This window comes from Anolis sagrei, chromosome 4 (genome assembly GCF_037176765.1).
Source record: "Anolis sagrei isolate rAnoSag1 chromosome 4, rAnoSag1.mat, whole genome shotgun sequence".
Lineage (NCBI taxonomy): Eukaryota > Metazoa > Chordata > Lepidosauria > Squamata > Dactyloidae > Anolis > Anolis sagrei.
The window spans coordinates 80,198,127-80,217,113 of record NC_090024.1 but is presented as its reverse complement, the minus strand read 5'-3'; the positions used below and the strand labels follow the sequence as shown (position 1 = coordinate 80,217,113).

The 18,987-nt window shown below is 39.4% G+C and overlaps 1 protein-coding gene across 1 annotated transcript; it reads right to left on the bottom strand.

Annotated features, from left to right (window-relative positions):
- Positions 1–734: 734 nt before the first annotated feature.
- CD83 (CD83 molecule) lies at positions 735–17,185 on the bottom strand. Its single transcript, XM_060771657.2, has 5 exons — positions 17,107–17,185; positions 16,410–16,543; positions 5,090–5,288; positions 4,866–4,972; positions 735–1,467 (listed from the first exon to the last, which is right to left on the bottom strand). Exons 1-5 carry the CDS (start codon positions 17,147–17,149, stop codon positions 1,378–1,380), a joined length of 573 nt encoding a protein of 190 aa, XP_060627640.2. The 5' UTR covers positions 17,150–17,185; the 3' UTR covers positions 735–1,377.
- Between the last annotated feature and the right edge of the window lie 1,802 nt (positions 17,186–18,987).

The window sequence follows — 18,987 nt, the reverse complement described above, 5'->3', positions numbered from 1 at the left end:
CCGCCATGTGTTTTTTCACCCAAATCGGCCCACATGGCTGCCAGGCGCAGCTTCTTCCCTTCCATTCAGGAGCACGCAGCACATGATTTCTTAACCCCATTCTTCAAATCCAGGCTTCTTTGAAAGGAAGAAAGGAAAGGGTCCCAGGAAGGATGCTTCCGTAATCCCATTCCTCAAACACAGGCTCCTTTAAAAGGAAGAAAGGAAAAGATCCCAAGAATGGAAAGGGGAGCTTCGTAAGTTCCCCATTCCCACCAATGGGTTGTATCTTCCCAGATCTTTCAGCTGCTTAGCCAAAAACAGGTTTTTTCATTTGCCGATTTTCAGGAGGCTCCTAAAAACAGATCTGGGTACCCAACGAAATTCGGATCACCCTCCAGCCAAATTGCACAAGCCTACTAAATACCCGCAAAGTCCTATTTGATCTGGGAAGCTAAGCAGGATCAGTCCCAGTTGGTACTTGGATGGGAGACTGCCAATGAATACCAGGTGCTGTGGGTTATTTCTTAGAGGAAAAAATTGGCAAAACCACTTCTGTGTATTCTTTGCCTTAAAAAAATTCAATAAAATTCATGGGGTCATCATAACTTGCCTTGAAGGCGCATACATACATACACACAGTTAAATGGTATTCATGGGTAAGTGGATTTAGGGTTGAAAATATAAAGACATGTCTTAAGCATTCGGGCATCTTTTTAACAAATAGTAACTCTGTAGCAATAGTAATTGGACACCTTCTCTTTAAATATTCTCCTGCAAAATCATGTCTATGCATGCTACAGTTTGAGCAAATAAAGGGCATACTTGACAGTCTCAGAGGCATACAGAAATAAACACAGGTTGTCATGCTATACACTTGAGACTGAGGCTTCAGTAATCTTTCCACCCGTTCATTGACTGATCAATCATTTGAAGAAGCATTACTGTCAGAAAAAATGTACCACAGAAGCCATTATGTATGCTTATTGAAAGAGTTGGCTCAATCAATTATTTATTTGCCAAGTTCAAGGGCCAAACCCACTCTGCAGCAGTTTTGCATATTAAGGACAACTGCTAGTCAGAAGGAAGAGATGAGGATACATAAACAAGTCAATCTGGCGACAGTAGGGTAGTAACCTTGAATGGAAATTGCACTGTTGTTGATGTAAGTTCATACTGCAGTGAATGAAACTATGTTCTCTGAAATAGTTCCCTGCTAAGGTAAGTAGCTGATAAATTATAGCGGCTTCCAAGTTACTCCAAGGGAAAATGTGCATTAATAGTCTATACATCCATCTTGATGATGTTATTATTACTGATGAGCCTCTAGTGATTCAGCAGAAGTCAGCTTGGTAGAACTTTGGTTATGTTGATCCTTGGCCAGTAGAAACCAGGCTTTTAGCAGGTATTAATGTGGCAAAGTCTGTTGTCTGTGTGTTTTATTCTGGATTTATGATAATCTGTAGAGCTTTTTCCTTTTAAGCATGTCTAGAAAAGAAAAAGAGCCTTTAAAATCATCACTTATGGAAAAATAAGAAAAATGCTTAATAGTGAGCCCTTGGTATCAACTGGGGTTTGGTTCCAGGAAACCCCAAGGACACCAAACCCATTGATATTCAAGTCCCATAAGTAAATACAATGGGGTAGTACAATAGAGTTCCCTATATACAATGACAAAAAGTTTGGTTTTTTTAAAATGTTTGTAAGCATTGTGTGATTGAATCCATGGATACAGAATCCATGGACACAGTGGGCCGAACGTACAGTTGTCCCTCCACATTTGTGATTTTGACTTTTGTAGATTTTATTATTTACAGACTTGATTTTTAAAAGTTCTCTCTAGGAATCTGTAGGTCCTCCAGTGTGACGCTATGGTCAACTTCCTCTGGTCGTGCTGAAGGATCTAGAGATTTCTAAAGAAAACACTTCTTTAAAGACCTCATCACACTTACAAATTAAACCTCGTAGGATACTTGCCAGCCAGTTGACAGATGGATGGGTACAAAGCCTAACACACAATGTCCCTCAATTTCCAGCAGAGGCCCCATCCCCAACCACATGTGGAAGCATCCTAGAATGCTTCCTTATCAACAATGGAGCCAGCACACTTCTGCCCGGTTGGGTGACGCTTCCTCCATATGATGGAGGACCATCGCTGCTCGCCTATCATTTCGCCACACTTGCTGGTAAAACAGCACCCGGAGTGGGGGACAACGACGTAAGGTCCGAAGAATCTCTCGGTTCTCCAGTGCATTTATGTAGTCAACTTCCAGTGGAAGTCAACCATACTGAAAAATTTAGAAATTCCTAGATAGCTGTACTCTCCGGTTGAACAAAAAAGCATTATTTTTGAAGTTTTTCACTTTTAGGGGTGTGTTTCTAATCCAAGTGAATGTGGAAGACTGACTGTATTTCATTGGCTAGAGTTCCTGGTCGGGTCAAGACATTTTGCCATCTGTGGCAAAGGCAAGTTAGTCCTCCTTCCATGTGCTGAAACTAACACTTTTCTGGCAGCTGAGTTTTATATGAACCTTGGTTATTAGCACAATGTCCTCTGCTGCCTCTCAGGATAGTTCTGAAGGTGCAGAACATGCCATATTAGACATAAAGGATTATCCTCTAATTCGAGTCCTAATAGAAGCTATCAGTGAAGGTGCTTTCAGTTCTGTGTCCTTCTTTCCATCACAGGTATGGCCTGGCCAATCCTCTGTGTGTCATTATTGCATTCAAATGCAGTGCTTGTTCTACAAACAAACAAGCTAATGTAACCCAATGTAGAGGCAACTTTTCCGTTTTTTCATTCTTCTGTGTAAGATGAAATGAAGGATGTTTTACATCCCATTTCATACGCTAGTTTCAATTCTGAAATATTATCAAGTTTTAATGCCGAATTCTTATGTATTTTATCAAAATGTATGCATTAAAAATGAATTTTAAAATGTATTAATGCTGTCAGTCTTCCACATTCACTGAAGTTAGGGATGCAGGACTTCTACAAAAGTGGGGAAAATGCAAATGAAACCCTCTGCTTTTTTAACTTGAAAGAACACCTTTTTGGCAATCTCTAGGTCCTCCAGTTGGATGTTGACCTAGAATTGCACTGGAGGACCTAGAGATTGCCAAAAAGGAGAGTTAATAATCAAATCTGCAAAAGTTAAATCCGCAAATGTGAAGGTCTGACTGTAGTACAATTTATCATAGACTCTAAAATCAACCAAAATGCTAAATACAGAGAGAAACGACAAGATAGAAGTGAATATATTTAACTGTGAAAAAGTTCCTCTTTTGAGATTTAGGCAATATTAAACATTAATGAAAGCTGATTTTATGTCTGTGAGCCCTTATTCAAATAGAGGGAATATGTCATACATAATTTTTCATTGGGATGGTCATCTCTACCAAAGGGCTTAGTTTTTTTCTTCTTCTTCTACGCACAAGAATTCAACTGCAAATGGAATGTATAGTGTATATCTGTGGAGATACAAAGAGGCCTTTTACTCCTGGTTAATTTTCAGGATAGACAGATGAAAATATTTGTCTATGATTATTTTTGTGTTCCAAGTTTAATAATTTCCTTCCAAATATTTAAGGGGAAAGTGTATACTGAATGACTCAAATTATTGCAAAAGATTCCCTCAACACACATACAGAAATGTACACATTCGACTGCTCCCTTTCAGTATAGAAAACTATTTTTTTGGGACTGGAGCATCAACTGCTGATATTAAAAATTGGAATAAAGCTAAAGAAAAACACTAACCCAGCCATCATGCCAAAATACAACCTGAAGAACATCCCTGTAGAATTTAAAGATAATGTAAAAATAGATTTGCATTATTAAGCCAAATTCACTGAAAGCCAGAAGAACTCTGGACTGAAGCCAGGGACACTGTCAGGGAAGAATGCAACAATACACTATCTGAAGCCAAAAAGAAAGAGAAGTCTGAATGGATTACAGATGAAGCTGTTCAAGCAGTTACAGTTAGATAACAAAAGTAAAAGTGACAGAAATAGAACCAGGGCCAGAAATAGAGCTGTTGAATGAGTTCTACACAATGAGAACTATAATAATAATCAAGGCAGAGAAATAGAAGATGACATGAAAGGAAGAACAAGAGATCTCTTCCACAACATTCAAGAACTCAAAGGGAAATTTAGATCTAGAATGGGATTGCTCTACAACGAGCAAGGAACACTTTTACATAACCAAAAAGAAATAAAAAGCCAATAGAAACAATTCACTGAAGAACTATATAAAGAAGATGAGAGGGTGGTCATTTTGTTCAAGGAATAACCATTTGAAGATGAACACAATATTTTAGAAAGTAAAGTGGGAAGACATGACTTACTAGAGAAGACAATAATGCTTGGTAAGGGAAAAGGAAGATGGCATTATAGACGGATAGACTCAGGCCCCCTCTACACTGCCATATAAAATCCAAATTATCTGCTCTGAACTGGATTACATGGCAGTGTAGAAGGGGGCTTGGGTAGGCCATAAAATCCAGTTTCTGAATCCAGATTATCTGCTTTGAACTGGATTATATGAGTCTACACTGCCATATAATCCAGTTCAAAGCAGATAATATGGATTCAGGAACTGGATTATATGGCAGTGTAGATGGGGCCTCAATCAAGGAAGCCACAGCTCTGTGTCTGCAAAACCTGAGTGGGGCATTGGATAACAGAGTGACTTGGAGATCTCTCATTAATAGGGTCACCATAAGTGAAAACTGACGATGGCAGTTAACAACTATGGCACAAACCAGAAGATTCTTACACATGAGTGGATCCCATTTATGTATTCCCCAGTGAATACTGCAACAATTGTACCTGAAATGGGAGCAGCAAGGATATTAGAAACAAGCAAAAAAAAATATACTTACACAAGCAAAGAAGATTAGAAGCAAGTAAAAAACCCCAAGAGAGCACAGCAACAGAAGTTCTGTTCTGTAGTTTTTATCTTTTGCATCTTGTGATTCCTCGGGACAGTCTGCAAGGCAAGATAGACATATTTGCTTTGAACTACCTTGACTGATTCATGATACACACACACACACACACACAAACCACAAGCCAACAAATACAACTAACAGCCTCTCAGTCATACCTATTACTTTTAATGTAACTGTACTGCTTTGGTTGTATTTTTTAATTGGTGTCTTTAAGAGGCACTTATAGGTCCCACTGCTGTAACTTGTAGTATTTCTTAGCATCAGCGAATGCCAGGTGTCATTAGAAGTCTCCAAGGATTCATTAGGTTCTCTTGAATAATCATGCGCTTTCAGTTCTTTGCTGTTTTCACCAATCTGTCAAACAAAAGCAATGGACAGAGTTATGCCAGCTACCAAAAACAGAAACTACTTATACTCCCATTCTTAAGGATTAAGAATCCTTAACTGCAATATGGGTTGGAGTATGTCTCAGTTTAAGACTCTGAGGAGCTCTGGAACAGAATGTTTATTTAACTAATGTACACCTTCCAATTTACTGAACAAACTGTTAGTATCATTTTTATGTGGAGCCTTGCCAACTACATTTAGTAGGTTTTAAGTGTAGTGGCATTGCTAATGCACAGGAGACCTACTACACATTCCTGGGCTCCACTTAGTTTTTCCCCTCCATAGTTTTTCCTAGAGTTTGAAAAGAAAAACTCATTTTAATTAGAGCTCCCAGAATCCTTCAGCTAGCATGGCTATTCTAGGAGGTATTTTTTCCCAATCTCTGCTCCCTATGTTTCCTGTCTGCTGTGCTCTATCTTGCTACCTTGTCACACGACTGCCAAAAGTGTCCCACATCACTCCACTTCTCCCCGGGGCGTGGGGAAGCCACTGCCCCTCATCGCCGGGCTCCTCCATGGGGGGAAGTGTGGTGCGAGCATGGTGCACACAGCTTCCTCCCATTAAAATCAGTTGCAACATGGGAAACCTCCCATGTTACCACAACAGCATGCTGGTTCTGCTCTCCTTCACCCACAGAGCCCACACTAGGTCATCTGATGGGAGCTATAGATGAACCGGTGCATGCCACCAAAAAGTATCCCATTTTATGAGGTTGTATAAAACTCTTGGTATCACTTAGAATATAAGGAAATCAGGGTCCAGAATAATGTGGGAAAAACTCCATAGCTAGAGAATTCTCCTTTTCAGGCTCCATGCATAGAGATTGATGCAACCGGTCATTCTCTATTCTATGTGATTTAATTTGTGTGGTTGCATACAATTGTATGGCTTTATTATGAGAAATTGTTCCAGGCTTTTCCTTCAGTTCTTACTGATCTTTGTGCCACTGGTTAGAAGAATAAAAGAGAACTGTATTCATCTGGTATTATATCAGAATGAACACATACAGACTTCCTCTGGCCGATGATTGCAGAAAACATACCTCCTGCAGGTAGTGAAAGAGGAGGAATAACCAGCTTGGGTTGAGAGTAACTAGGCAGCATTCACCAACATGATGCTCATAAATTGTAAACCAAAGTTACTGTAATCTGCAAACTGAGTAAGTATGGGGTTTAAGGTAGGAAGTTTGTTGTTGTTTATTCGTTCAGTAGCTTCCGACTCTTCATGACCTCATGGACCAGCCCACGCCAGAACTCCCTGTCGGCCCTCACCACCCACAGCTCCCCCAAGCCAGTCCCTTCAAGGATGCCATCCATCCATCTTGCTCTTGGTCGGCCCCTCTTCTTTTTTCCTTCCATTTTCCCGGCATAATTGTCTTCTCTAAGCTTTCATGTCTTCTCATGATGTGGCCAAAGTACTTCATCTTTGCCTCTAATAGCCTTCCCTCTAATGAGCAGTTAGGCTTTATTTCGTGAAGTATGGACTGGTTGGATCTTCTCGCGGACCAAGGAGCTCTCAGAATTTTTCTCCAGCACCTCAGTTCAAAAGCATCTATCTTCCTTCACTCAGCCTTCCCTATGGTCCAGCTTTCACATCCGTAGGTTACTACGGTGAATACCATTGCTTTAACTATGCAGATCTTTGTTGCCAGTGTGATGTATCTACTCTTCACTATTTTGTTAAGATTGGTCATTGCTCTCATCCCAAGAAATAAACGTCTTCTGATTTCCTGGCTGTAGTCTGCGTCTGCAATAATCTTTGCACCTAGAAATACAAAGCCTGTCACTGCCTCCAAGTTTTCTCCCTCTATTTGCCAATTATCAATCGGTTTGGTTGCCATAATCTTGGGGGGGGGTTTTTGTGTTTAACTGCAACTCAGTTTTTGCATTTTCTGCTTTCACCCTGGTTAGAAGGCTCCCCAGCTCCTCCTCGCTTTCGGCCATCAAAGTGGTATCATCTGCGTATCTAAGGTTGTTAATGTTTCTTCCAGCAATTTCAACCCCAGCCTTGCATTTGGCAAGAGTATACAACCCTGTCGTACACTTTTCCCAATCTTGAACCGGTCTGTTGTTCCATTGTCAGTTCTGACTGTTGCTACTCATTAGACAGATTCTTCAAGAGAGAGACAAGGTGATTTGGTTTGCCCATACCACCAAGAACTTGCCACAATTTATTATGATCAACACAGTCAAAGGCTTAAGGTAGGAGGATTCAGAACAAATGATTTTGTTCTGCAAGATTTAAGGGAAGGAGTTCCTAGACCAGCGGTTCTCAACCTGTGGGTCCCCAGATGTTTTGGCCTTCAACTCCTAACAGCTGACAAACTGGCTGAGATTTCTGGGAGTTGTAGGCCAAAACACCTGGGGATCCACAGGTTGAGAACCACTGGCCTAGACCAGTGATCCTTTGGATTCCAGGATGTAGACCTGAACGATGTAGTAGAGTGAGATGAGTTGCTTAAGTTACAAACAAATCTGTCTTTACCTATGGAGGAGAATAGGGGATGTTTCCCACAGCTGCAAGAAAAGCAAATACATTCTGAACACAGGGACACTTTTGCAAACGCTTTCATTCTCCAGTGGACAATGTTGATTGGATTAAAACTCCCCCCATGTAGATCCGTAGCATACTAAGAGATGTGCAGAATCTGTTTGTCAATCTAATTTGTTTACATGATGGACAGATAGTCAAGAAGGAAGGAAGGAAGACTGAATAAAAAGAGACAGGGAATTTCTCTCCAACATATTTTTTTTTCTAATTTATTAAAAAGCATAAAGTTACATAGATACACACACACATATTCTCTTTCAGAATTCATTAAAACACTGTACAATTTGAATAAGCTCTCTGAATGCCCTTTCTAATTACAATTCTTTTTCATCCCAGTGTGATCCAGTTCTCCCTCACTACACATTCCTTTCTCAGTTGAATAATTAAAATTTTGCCTGTGGAGACATCTAGTGGCAGAAATTAGGTTTGACAGAACAGTTCAATGGCATTCCACAGGCAAATCCTTTTATAATTAATTGCTTGCAAATGAGCTGTTGGAATCTAAAGATTTCTAAAGCAAAGTATATGAACAGAATCCTGAAACTGGATTATTTGCTATCCAGTTCTTTGTCATCTTGAAACTATTTGCAAGATTTTAAAAAGCTTGTTGCTAGATCGTGAGTTTTTACACATTTATTTCCAAAGATGTTTTTTATATATAGAAGGAAACTTTTCCTCCCAATTCTCTTACTTAGCAGGGAAAAATGGAAATAAATTTAACAATGTGCAAAACCAATCCCTGTGCCTATTATTAAAGTAATGATAGTAGACCGTTCAGACCAAACAAACCAGAGGTTTTGTTTAGTTGTATCGATCCACTTGTGAAATGTTTCTACAGCTCGTATTAATACTATTTTCATCTCCTAATTCTAATTCTATTGTCATTCCAAATCCGTTGTAACATAGGACATCCTACACACTATTTTATAACAATGTATTGTCGAAGGCTTTCATGGCTAGAATCACTGGGTTGTTGTAGGTTTTTCGGGCTCTATGGCCATATTGTAGAAGCATTCTCTCCTTACGTTTCGCCTGCATCTATGGCAAGCATCTTCACTTTATGATTTTATGAGGATTGGTGCTGATTACACTAACTGGGCAAACTATTCAACTGGTTTCTGTAGTTGCACTATACAGAGCAATGTCATCTCATGTCTTTATCTCACCAATATGACGACCTAAATATCCTGAAGGCGCCAGATTCTGTCTGAACTTGAAAGCTAAGCAAGGTCCACTTTGAATGGGAGGCCACTAATGGAAGTGCTGAAGGCTGAAGAGGAAGGAACTGGAAAAATCTCCCCTGCGGCCCCTTCTATACTGCCATATAAAATCCAGATTCTGCTTTGAACTGGATTATATGGCAGTGTAGACTCATACAATCCAGTTCAAAGCAGATAATGTGGATTATCTGCTTTGAAAATCTGGATTACATGGCAGTGTAGAAGGGAGCTGAGTATTCCTTGTCAAAGGAAAACCTAGGAAATGTTACCATAAGTCGACAGGCTATTTAAAGGCACATGCATACATACATACCATTAGATACAACTCTAGTAACTTTTAAGCACATTCCAGCTATCTTTTTGTATACAATCCAATCAAACATGCAAAAGTAACATTCCTTGATCTTGGACCAATGTTGCTCAGCTCAGATGTTAGAGCCAACATAAATGGGTCATTTTCCCCCACAGGAATCAGCAGGTTTAAGCATTTTAGTCTCTATAATGCTAGAAATTTGAGAACTGAAAGAAAATTTCATTTTGGATAGGGCATAATTCTTTTTTTTTTTTTGGAGGCAATGACCTCATCCTCCGCCCCACAGGTACAGAAATCTGTATTAGGCTAGTGATATATATGTCATATGTCAAGTGTGTCTATGTTTGAGGCCAGGAATTGGAACATCGGAGATAATAAAAAAAATCAGAGTTGAGGAATATCAAAATGCCAGTATACAAAGGAACATTGTAGCATCTTAAGAGACTGAGAGAATAGATTCAGTAGAATAAGTTTTTGTAGATACAGGATGCAACTATACTGTAGAATTAATGCATGTTGACACCACTTTAACTGCCATGGCTCAAGGCTATGGAATTGTGGGAGCTGTGTTTTTTTGAGGCACCAAGACTCTTTGACAGGAAGTCTATAGACCTTGTTAAAACTGCAGCACCCATGATTCCATACCACTGAGCCATGGTAGTTAATGTGATGTCAAACTGCATTAATTCCACAGTGTAGATGTACCCTGGTTCTCAGATTAAATAAAGATAATGATAATAGTAGATGCATGGAGTGAAGTGCCTTGGAACAGACCTTTATAGACAGACTGTTTGAATAGCTGCAGTAATGCAAAACTTGAGGGTATGGTAATGAGGTGGCAAAGATAGGAGGAAAGATGTTGTTTAAAACAAAGATGAATTAATAACCATATGAATGGTGGAGAGAATTATTGGAATGTAGTTTCATGTCAGAAAGGAGGTGTGATAAACTGGCCAGAGATTACATAGTGTTATAATGGGTTTAGTGTGCAAGGAAATCATTGTCAGGAGATGCAGAAATCTGAAACTAAAACTAGCAGGAAGGCTTCTATCCACACTGCTTTATGCAGATGACGCTGTTCTTCTTTCTAGAACTCAAGTTGGACTGAAAAGAGCCCTGAGAACATTAACAAATCACTGTGAAGCAGAACAGCTGCATCTCAAGTTTCAGAAAACCAAAATTATGATGTTAGCTAAATGACCCAAGAAGCACAACTGGGGAATAGATGGAAACAAAACTGAGCAGGCTTCAAGTTTTGAATACCTCGGAGTACTCCTCCATTGCACTAACAGCAGGAAAGTCCATGCAAAGTATGCAGCAGTGACAGTGCAAAAGAGCATGTCCGCCATCTTAAGATACCTCAAGATGGGAGGAGGCCACTTTATACCAGCGGCACTTAAATTTTTCAAAGCTAAACAAATCGTACAAATGCTGTATGGAGCCCAGCTTGGCCCCTTTTCAAATTATGCTCCACTAGAGCATGTTAAATCAAAATTCCTAAAATCAGCTCTACAGACTCCCAGACATGTCTCTAATGCCAGAATGCGATTGGAGACAGACTTCGTGAAAGAGGAGACGAAAGTACGGATAGCCATTCTCAACTACTAGCTACCCCTATCCTTCTTCTCACGTGGTCTTGCCCCTCTAACCATGAGGGACAACTTCCAGTCCACATGGGTTAAAATGGATTAAAAGATCACAAGACTAGGTTTCTCCCATGGATAATTGCTAAGCATGAGATGGGACCAGCCAAGGATCTCATTAAGCAATGGATCCTGGACATAGAGTGCCAGTCAGACCTAGCCTGCCTCCCAGTCTTTATTGTTAGTGAAGCCAATAGATACCTCACCACCCCCGTGGCATACCTAACAGACCTGGAGTTGCCCAAACACCAAAGGCCTTTTACCCTGGCAAGATGCCATGCCCTGCTATTGGCTGTACTGGAGGTATTGGAAAACCTGTTGCATCTCAGCTAGGGTTCACCTTGCTCAAACACTCACCAAGAAGCCACACATAGGAATATACAGTTTATTGAAAAAGCACACACAGTAAAAGAGTAAAAAATCCAAATCGGTAAGATACAAGGAATTCCAAAAGCCAGAGATAAATCTCCAATGCAAAGATTAAAGCATGAACATAAATCCAAGAAGCAGGGTATAATCATGAGTTCGATTAATCCAAAAGACAAGGAATAAAACATCAACTTGAGTAACCCAAAAATCAAAGAACAATATATGAGCTTGAGTTCATGGTAAAATCCCCAAGACTTAAAGCAAAACTTGACCAGGAAAGGCTTGAAGTGAGAACCAAGGCAGGAACTTCTTGCTCTATCTGCTATGTTGCTTGATCTGAGAACTGAAAGCTATTCTTTCCCTAATTTAGGACAGCAATGCATGAAAGCATTCCTTTGGCCTTGAGTAGTCTCTCTTGGTCTCACTTTCCCATCGCCTGGCTTGCACCTGGAATTCTTCCTGCCTGTCAGCTTCTAAAGCAGTTTCGTTTTCACACAGAGAATCACCCAAATCCCCCTCTGTTCTCCCAACTAGGGAATCACCATCCTGTTCTGACATCCTCTCTGTCTGAGCATCTCCAGAAGCACCAGGCCCTGCAAGCCCTGCACCCGCAAACCCCTCATCATCGTCCTCAGCTGGCTGAGCCACAACAAGACCCCTTCAAAGGAGAGATTATTCCCCGGACATGTAGAAACAACTGAACACAAGTTTCTTTGATGCATATTCTACAGAGACCTTAGAACTAATCACATTACACCATGGCTTCTAAAATAACCAGGGCACACAAAAAAAAAATACTCCACCTTGCTGCTTTCAGACTCTAGCACTACAATAACTTACAGTGTTGCTAAGTTTTGTGCTGCAACCCTAAAAATTAGATGGATAATGATCACCCCCGCAAGGCAACACCCTGTTGGGAATATAGTTAGAGCAACCTGTTACAGCTGAAATGCTACTAGACTTGTAATGTGCCCCTTCCATTCCTTTTAGTGCCCCCCCCCGTGCTTTGACCCCTCTTATCAGTCTTCCCTCCCTCGTTTTCATATGTGCTACATGAACCTGTGTTTTAAACTGTGATTTTAAACAGTTTTCTAATCTATTTTTAATAACTGCTTCATTGCGGAGCTGTGTTCCTCCTCCCAGGGCGCTTGCACCCCGCTTTGTGTTGGTCAGTGACCATAACAAAGTTTTATATTCATAATGGGTTTAGTGTGCAAGGAAATCATTGTCAGGAAATGCAGAAATCTGAAACACCAAATTCACATATGAAATGTTTAGAGTACTGATTTTATTTGTATTTCAAAAACAAACTTTAGCATGATATCAAGTGAAAAGCGGCAAGCCTCTGTAACTCTATTCCAGGCCTGGAAGAAGGAGAGAAACCACTAGTTTCAATGCTACTACGGATCATTGCTTAAAGTTGCCAGAAAACAGCTCAGCTCCAGATATACACATTTAGAAGAAATTCATAGCAATGGGAATAAGAAAAAGAAATGCTACTGACATGGAATGGCATCCTAGGAATATATTTCTAGACACTAGTAGTTTCTAACACAATGTAATGGATGAGCACCCATTTCACTTTGTTATTGTTGGAGAAATGGACTGGAAAGATTTTTTTTTAAAAAAATACTGCATCATTTTATGGTAAATTGAACATAGAAGGAATCTGAAATAGTGCTGTGCAGGAATTTGTGCCCCTCCTCAAAACTGTCATGGAAATTGTCAAGATACGTGTTTTTGTGGCATTATTATTCGCGTAACTAGATCACAATGCAGGATTTGCCATCTGAATGGTAAAATAATGGATTTTTATTTACACAAAAATGAAGTGTAACTGCAAATGCACTCAAGGCAAGCTGTTTTCTCATGTGGATTGAATTAAACAGAGTCCAAGTCTAAGCCCTCCATAGGAACAACTGTGTGTACAGTTGCATGTCTGCTGTACTATACTATACAAAATGGAATTTATTTATTTATTTATGACATTTATATCCCACCTTTCTCACTCCGAAGGGGACTTAGAATTGCTTACAAGTGATATACATACAATATATTATATTATTAGTATAGCACAATATTAGTATTCTGCTATACTAATAATATAATATATTGTATATTGTATATTAATAATACTGCAGTATAGTGGTATTGTACTATACCACTATACTGCAGTATTATTAGTAATATTACATGTAATATGAAATATATAATTATTATATTACTATATTATACTATTATTAGTATTGTATTGCAATATTATGATCAATATTATATGTACAAACAATATGTTATCATTATTAGCATAGCACAGTATTAGTCTTATATATTCCTATATTGTACTATACCACTATACTGCAGTATTATTAGTGATATTACATGTAATATAAAATATATAATTATTATATTATTATATTGTATTGTATTATTATTAGTATTATATTGTATTACAATATTATGATCAATATTATATGTACATACAACATATTATAATATTAGCATGGCACAATATTAGTATTATATATTAGTATATTGTACTATACCACTAGACTGCAATATTATTTGTAATATTACATGTAATATATAATATACAATTATTATAGCATATTATTATTAGTATTATATTGTATTACATTATAATATTATTGTCAAAATTACATGTACATTCCTTTCCATTTTCTGTATTGCATCGCTATTACTAATTTGATGAGTACACATTGATTTTAAACAAGCTTTTCCAGCTTGATTTCAGTATACAGCAGGGCAAGGGATACAAGTTTCAGAGAAATAGCTTGAGGAGGCTCATCAATCCTTGTTGGCTAATCATTAATTCAACACGATACCAGCACACACTGAGTAGTCACATCATCATTGTCATTTTTTTAAAGAGTGGAAGTCAAAGGTTAATTGTTTATATTTACTACCCAATTCAGAGCAACCCTAGACTAGAGATTTAAACTGAGAGTTGTTTGAACTTTACAGTCCAAAATGTCATACTATTTGTTGGAATTACAGTTTAATTGGCCCCTTGGGGCTTTGTACGCTGTTTATTGATTAAGCTCTCAATAGATTTTTTTTTTTTAAGAAAGTGATTAATTCTACAAGTTGGTTGGCCGGCTGCACGCTAACATCTTCACAGCCCCATGCCGTCCTGGTCCTTAAGTGCTTTCAGCGATAAAATAAAATAAACTCAAGGTCAGTTATGCAAAAGCCAGTAAGCGAAGCATCACAGAACTTGAATGGTTCAGAACTACTGCAACTGATGTGTACTGTTTAACATTTATTTGATGCCAGCTGTGCTTGTAGCACTCTAGAGACAGCAGAAATGGTACATCGTGTGCCCAGAATCAATTCACATAAAGATCAATTCATGTAAAAACACTGTCATCTACAGCAGTGGTTCTCAACTTTCCTAAAGCTGTGACCCCTTAATACAGTTCCTCATATTGTGGTGACCTCCAACCATAAAATTATTTTGGTTGCTACGTCATAACTGTAATTTTGCTACAGTTATGAATTGTAATGTATATATCTGATATGCAGGATGGATATCACTGGAACAAATTTGGCACAAATACCCGATACACCCAAATTTGAATACTGGTGTGGTTGGGGGAGGGATTGATTTTGTCATTAGGAAGTTGTACTTGCTAGGATTTATAGTGTTGTTGTTGTTTTTTTTGCAAATAATTCATTCCTGTTACTTATCACAGTGTTGAAAAGTATTCGATTGCTATTACCTGTTACAGTGAAATGTCACGCATTAGAGTAGTGGCTCTCACCCCTTAATATAGTTCCTCATGTTGTGGTAACTCCCAACCATAACATTATTTTCATTGCTACTTCATAACTGTCATTTTCTAGATATGAATCGTAATGTAAATATGTGATATGCAAGATGTATTTTTATTCACTGGACCAACTTTGACACAAATACCCGATACGCCAAAATTTGAATACTGGTGGGGTTGGGGGAGGGGATTGATTTTGTCATTTGTGTGCTGGGATTTATAGTTAACCTACAATCAAAGAGCATTCTGAACTCCACCAAGTTGCCAACAATGGAATTGAACCAAACTTGGCACACAGAATTCCCATGACCAACAGAAAATACTGGAAGTGTTTGGTGGGCATTGACCTTGAGTTTTGGAGTTGTAGTTCACCTACCTCCAGAGAGCACTGTGGATACAAATAATGATAGATCTGGATCAGACTTGGCACAAATACTCAATATGCCCAAATGTGAACACTGGTAGAGTTTGGGGAAAATAGGCCTTGACATTTGGAAGTTGTAGCTGCTGGAATTTATAGTTCACCTACAATCAAAGAGCATTCTGAACTCCACCAATGATGGAATTGGGCCAAACGTCCCACACAGAATCCCCGTGCCTTGAAGGGACTCACTGGCACGAGCCTCCCTCCAGCCTCGCACACTCTCCCTCACCCACGGCATGCGCACCACACTGCCATGCACCGAGCACACCGCTCTCCCTCCCCACTTGGAGTCTCATAAACAGACCAGCCAATCACAGCGGAGGAAGGCTTTTAGTGGAAGGATTCGCCGTGTGTTTCCAAAAAGCAAGAGAAAGACAGGCTAAGAGATCTTCAGCCTTCTCTGGCAAAGGGGTTCCTAATACCATCAGAAATATGTGTTTTCGGACGGTCTTTGGTGAGCCCCCTGAAAGCCCCTCGCGACCCCTCTCCCTGTGGGATCCCAACTTGCAGGTTGAAAAACACTGATATATAGCAATCTAAACCTGATCATTCTCAGACTTTTGTGTAGATAACGCAGCATATGAATTGAAATAGCAAATGTCTGTTTGGTAAACATTTTCAATTTTCCAAAATGACTTCTGGCAGAATTTCTGATTGCCCTCATCTACACATTATAGAACCCATACAAATCTATCTTTCACATTTTTACTCACATCTAGAAAGTAAATAAAATATGAATGAGAAACAAAACTAAAAGTGAATAGTAACAGATTCTTACCTTATACCAGGAGACATTTACCCCCGTTTTGACTTGTAGATCCCCAAAAACCTTACAAGGCAGTGTCACATCTTTATTGCATTCTGCCACTATCTGTAGTGTGGCACCAACAACTCCATGAATCACATGCCAAGCTACAAGAAGGGACACAAAGAAAGGTTGAATGAGTTGTCAAAGGCTTTAGTGGCCAGAATCACTGGGTTGCTGTGTTGCCGGGCTATTCAGTGATAACTAAGGTGGCCAATTTCAACATTCACATTTGCCTCAAACAGACAAGTTCTTTCTCCCACCGTGGACACTCCAAAGATATATAAACCCCACTGGCCTAGTTTCCAACAGACCTCACAACTTCTGAGGATGCCTGCCATAGATGTGGGGAGAGAATGCTTCTGGAACATGACCATCCAGCCCGGAAAACTCACAGCAACTCAAAGAAAGGTTGTTTCTAAATAGGGCTTAATACCATCAACTGCAGAAGGCATCATATTCCTTGTGTTTGTCTTTCAATTTTTAAAACTACACTAGTGAGAACAATCTTCAAAGTATCAGATAAAGTTCAAGAGTAAAGCATTTGAAAAGTAAATAAAACCAGAAAAAGACATGTTTGTTCTATTTCAACATTTTGATAAAAAGGAAGGGTCTCTGGAGCAGGAAGAAACAGATTTTGGAAACAGAAAGAAACAGGAAAAATGTTTACCTAGGAAGGCAAAACGGTAGCAGTGTGTTGAAGCCATGAGCATGTTGTAGAAGTGGTTGATCTTGGCTGTTTTCAGAACGAGAACTGAACAGAAGTGAAAGTGATGACATCTATACTCATTACTATTTAAGTAATGAAACAGTTGGGATTCCCCCTACACAGAATCTCTTAAAGGCCATTGCTTGAGGGGAAAGCCCCATAAAATTTCCTTGTGTGTTCTTAAACTCAGAGAATACAATATTCTGGCAGTCTTCTCAGAAGTGACCCTATTTTTTTATTGTGTCAGAAGTGACTTGAGAATATACTGCAAGTCGCATCTGGTGTGAGAGAATTGGCAGTCTGCAAGGACATTTTAGGGTTTTTAAAATACTGTGGACAAGTCTTCATAGGGATCACCAAACGCAGCATTGCCCAGACACGAATCAAGGAACATGAAAGGCACTGCAGACTAATTCAACCTAAAAAGTCAGCCATAGCATAGCAGAGCAACTGATGAACCAACCTGGACATAGCATATTATTTGAGAACACAGAAATGCTGGACCACTCTAACAACTACCATGTCAGGCTACACAGAGAAGCCATTGAAATCCGCAAGCATATGGATATTTTCAACAGAAAGGTGGAAACCATGAAAATTGCTCAGGGCAATTGGGATGGGAAGGGAGCCATTTTTAGTTAGTCTCAGCAAGGTAAGCTTATGTATAGGATGTGTGCAAGCTTCCCCTGTACAAAAGCTTCAACCCTTAAGACCTTCTGGGGGAGAAAGGTCTTAAGAGTCTCCAAAGAATGTCCAGGAAAACAGCCCTAAAGACTAAAGAACTCCATCTGGAGAACATCTACTGCCTTGCTGGTAGGTCCACTCGGCGTTCGAGACGCAGTTCGACCCGGTAGCGGAGCCCACATCAGTAAGGGTTAGATTACAGTTAGCCTGGGAGAAGTTAAAAAGGGGATTTTTCTTTAAAGAAGAAGTTATTGAAGACAGTTGCCTGTCCTTCATGGGCAAGATTAGGAATTCACCAGTTGCCTAAAAGCTTGGAATCATTTGCTTAACTTTACTGAAGACAAGAGAAGTTTCTGTTTGATTGTTCATTAATAAAAGATTTTGTTGTACTTCTCAAGCCATCTAAAGACTGTTTGTGGTGGAAACCTCTGAGAACTTCTCTTTAGGCCCCCTGGCTTCCCGCTGGGCAAAGGTTGCACATCCTGTTCTAAAGACAATTATTTACAGGCCCAGCGCACAACAGAACAGTACTGAAGCAACCAAGTTGGGGGGGGGGTGTTGAATGCTATCATTAAGGAGGTCAGACTTGGTGGAGGTGGTTGATAAGGGCGGAGCTGCAAGCTATTGAAGGTTGCTTTGCCCCCTGCTGTGCTCTTGGCTTCAGCGTGAGCCGAATTTTTTTTCTGGCTACAGCCCTGGTCAAAGGCAATGGTATTTACTAGGAGATGTCTTCTCTGATTTGTCAGGTGAACCCAAAACTTTGCCAGTTATACTGTTGACATTCAGTTGGTTGAATGTTCATCAACAGGCCAATTTCCTCCTTCTTGGTGGGGGGTTGAACTGGATGGCCCACGGGGTCCCTTCCTACTCTATGATTCTATGATTCAATTTTTTATATCTCATAGTCATATGTTAGCACAAAATTAAATCATTGATAAACATGGCTGCAAAACTGAGGTCCATAAAACTTTTTTAATGTATACTGGTTTTATAGGAATTCGCCATTCTACATCCAAAAATGACTTTAACATTTGCACTACCATGCATGATTTTTTTTCATGACTTGCCTTGACATTTTTTATTATGTAACATGGGATGGAATAAGATTTATTTGCAAACGAAAGTATAAACAGTAAGAAAGAGGGGTAAGACTTCCAA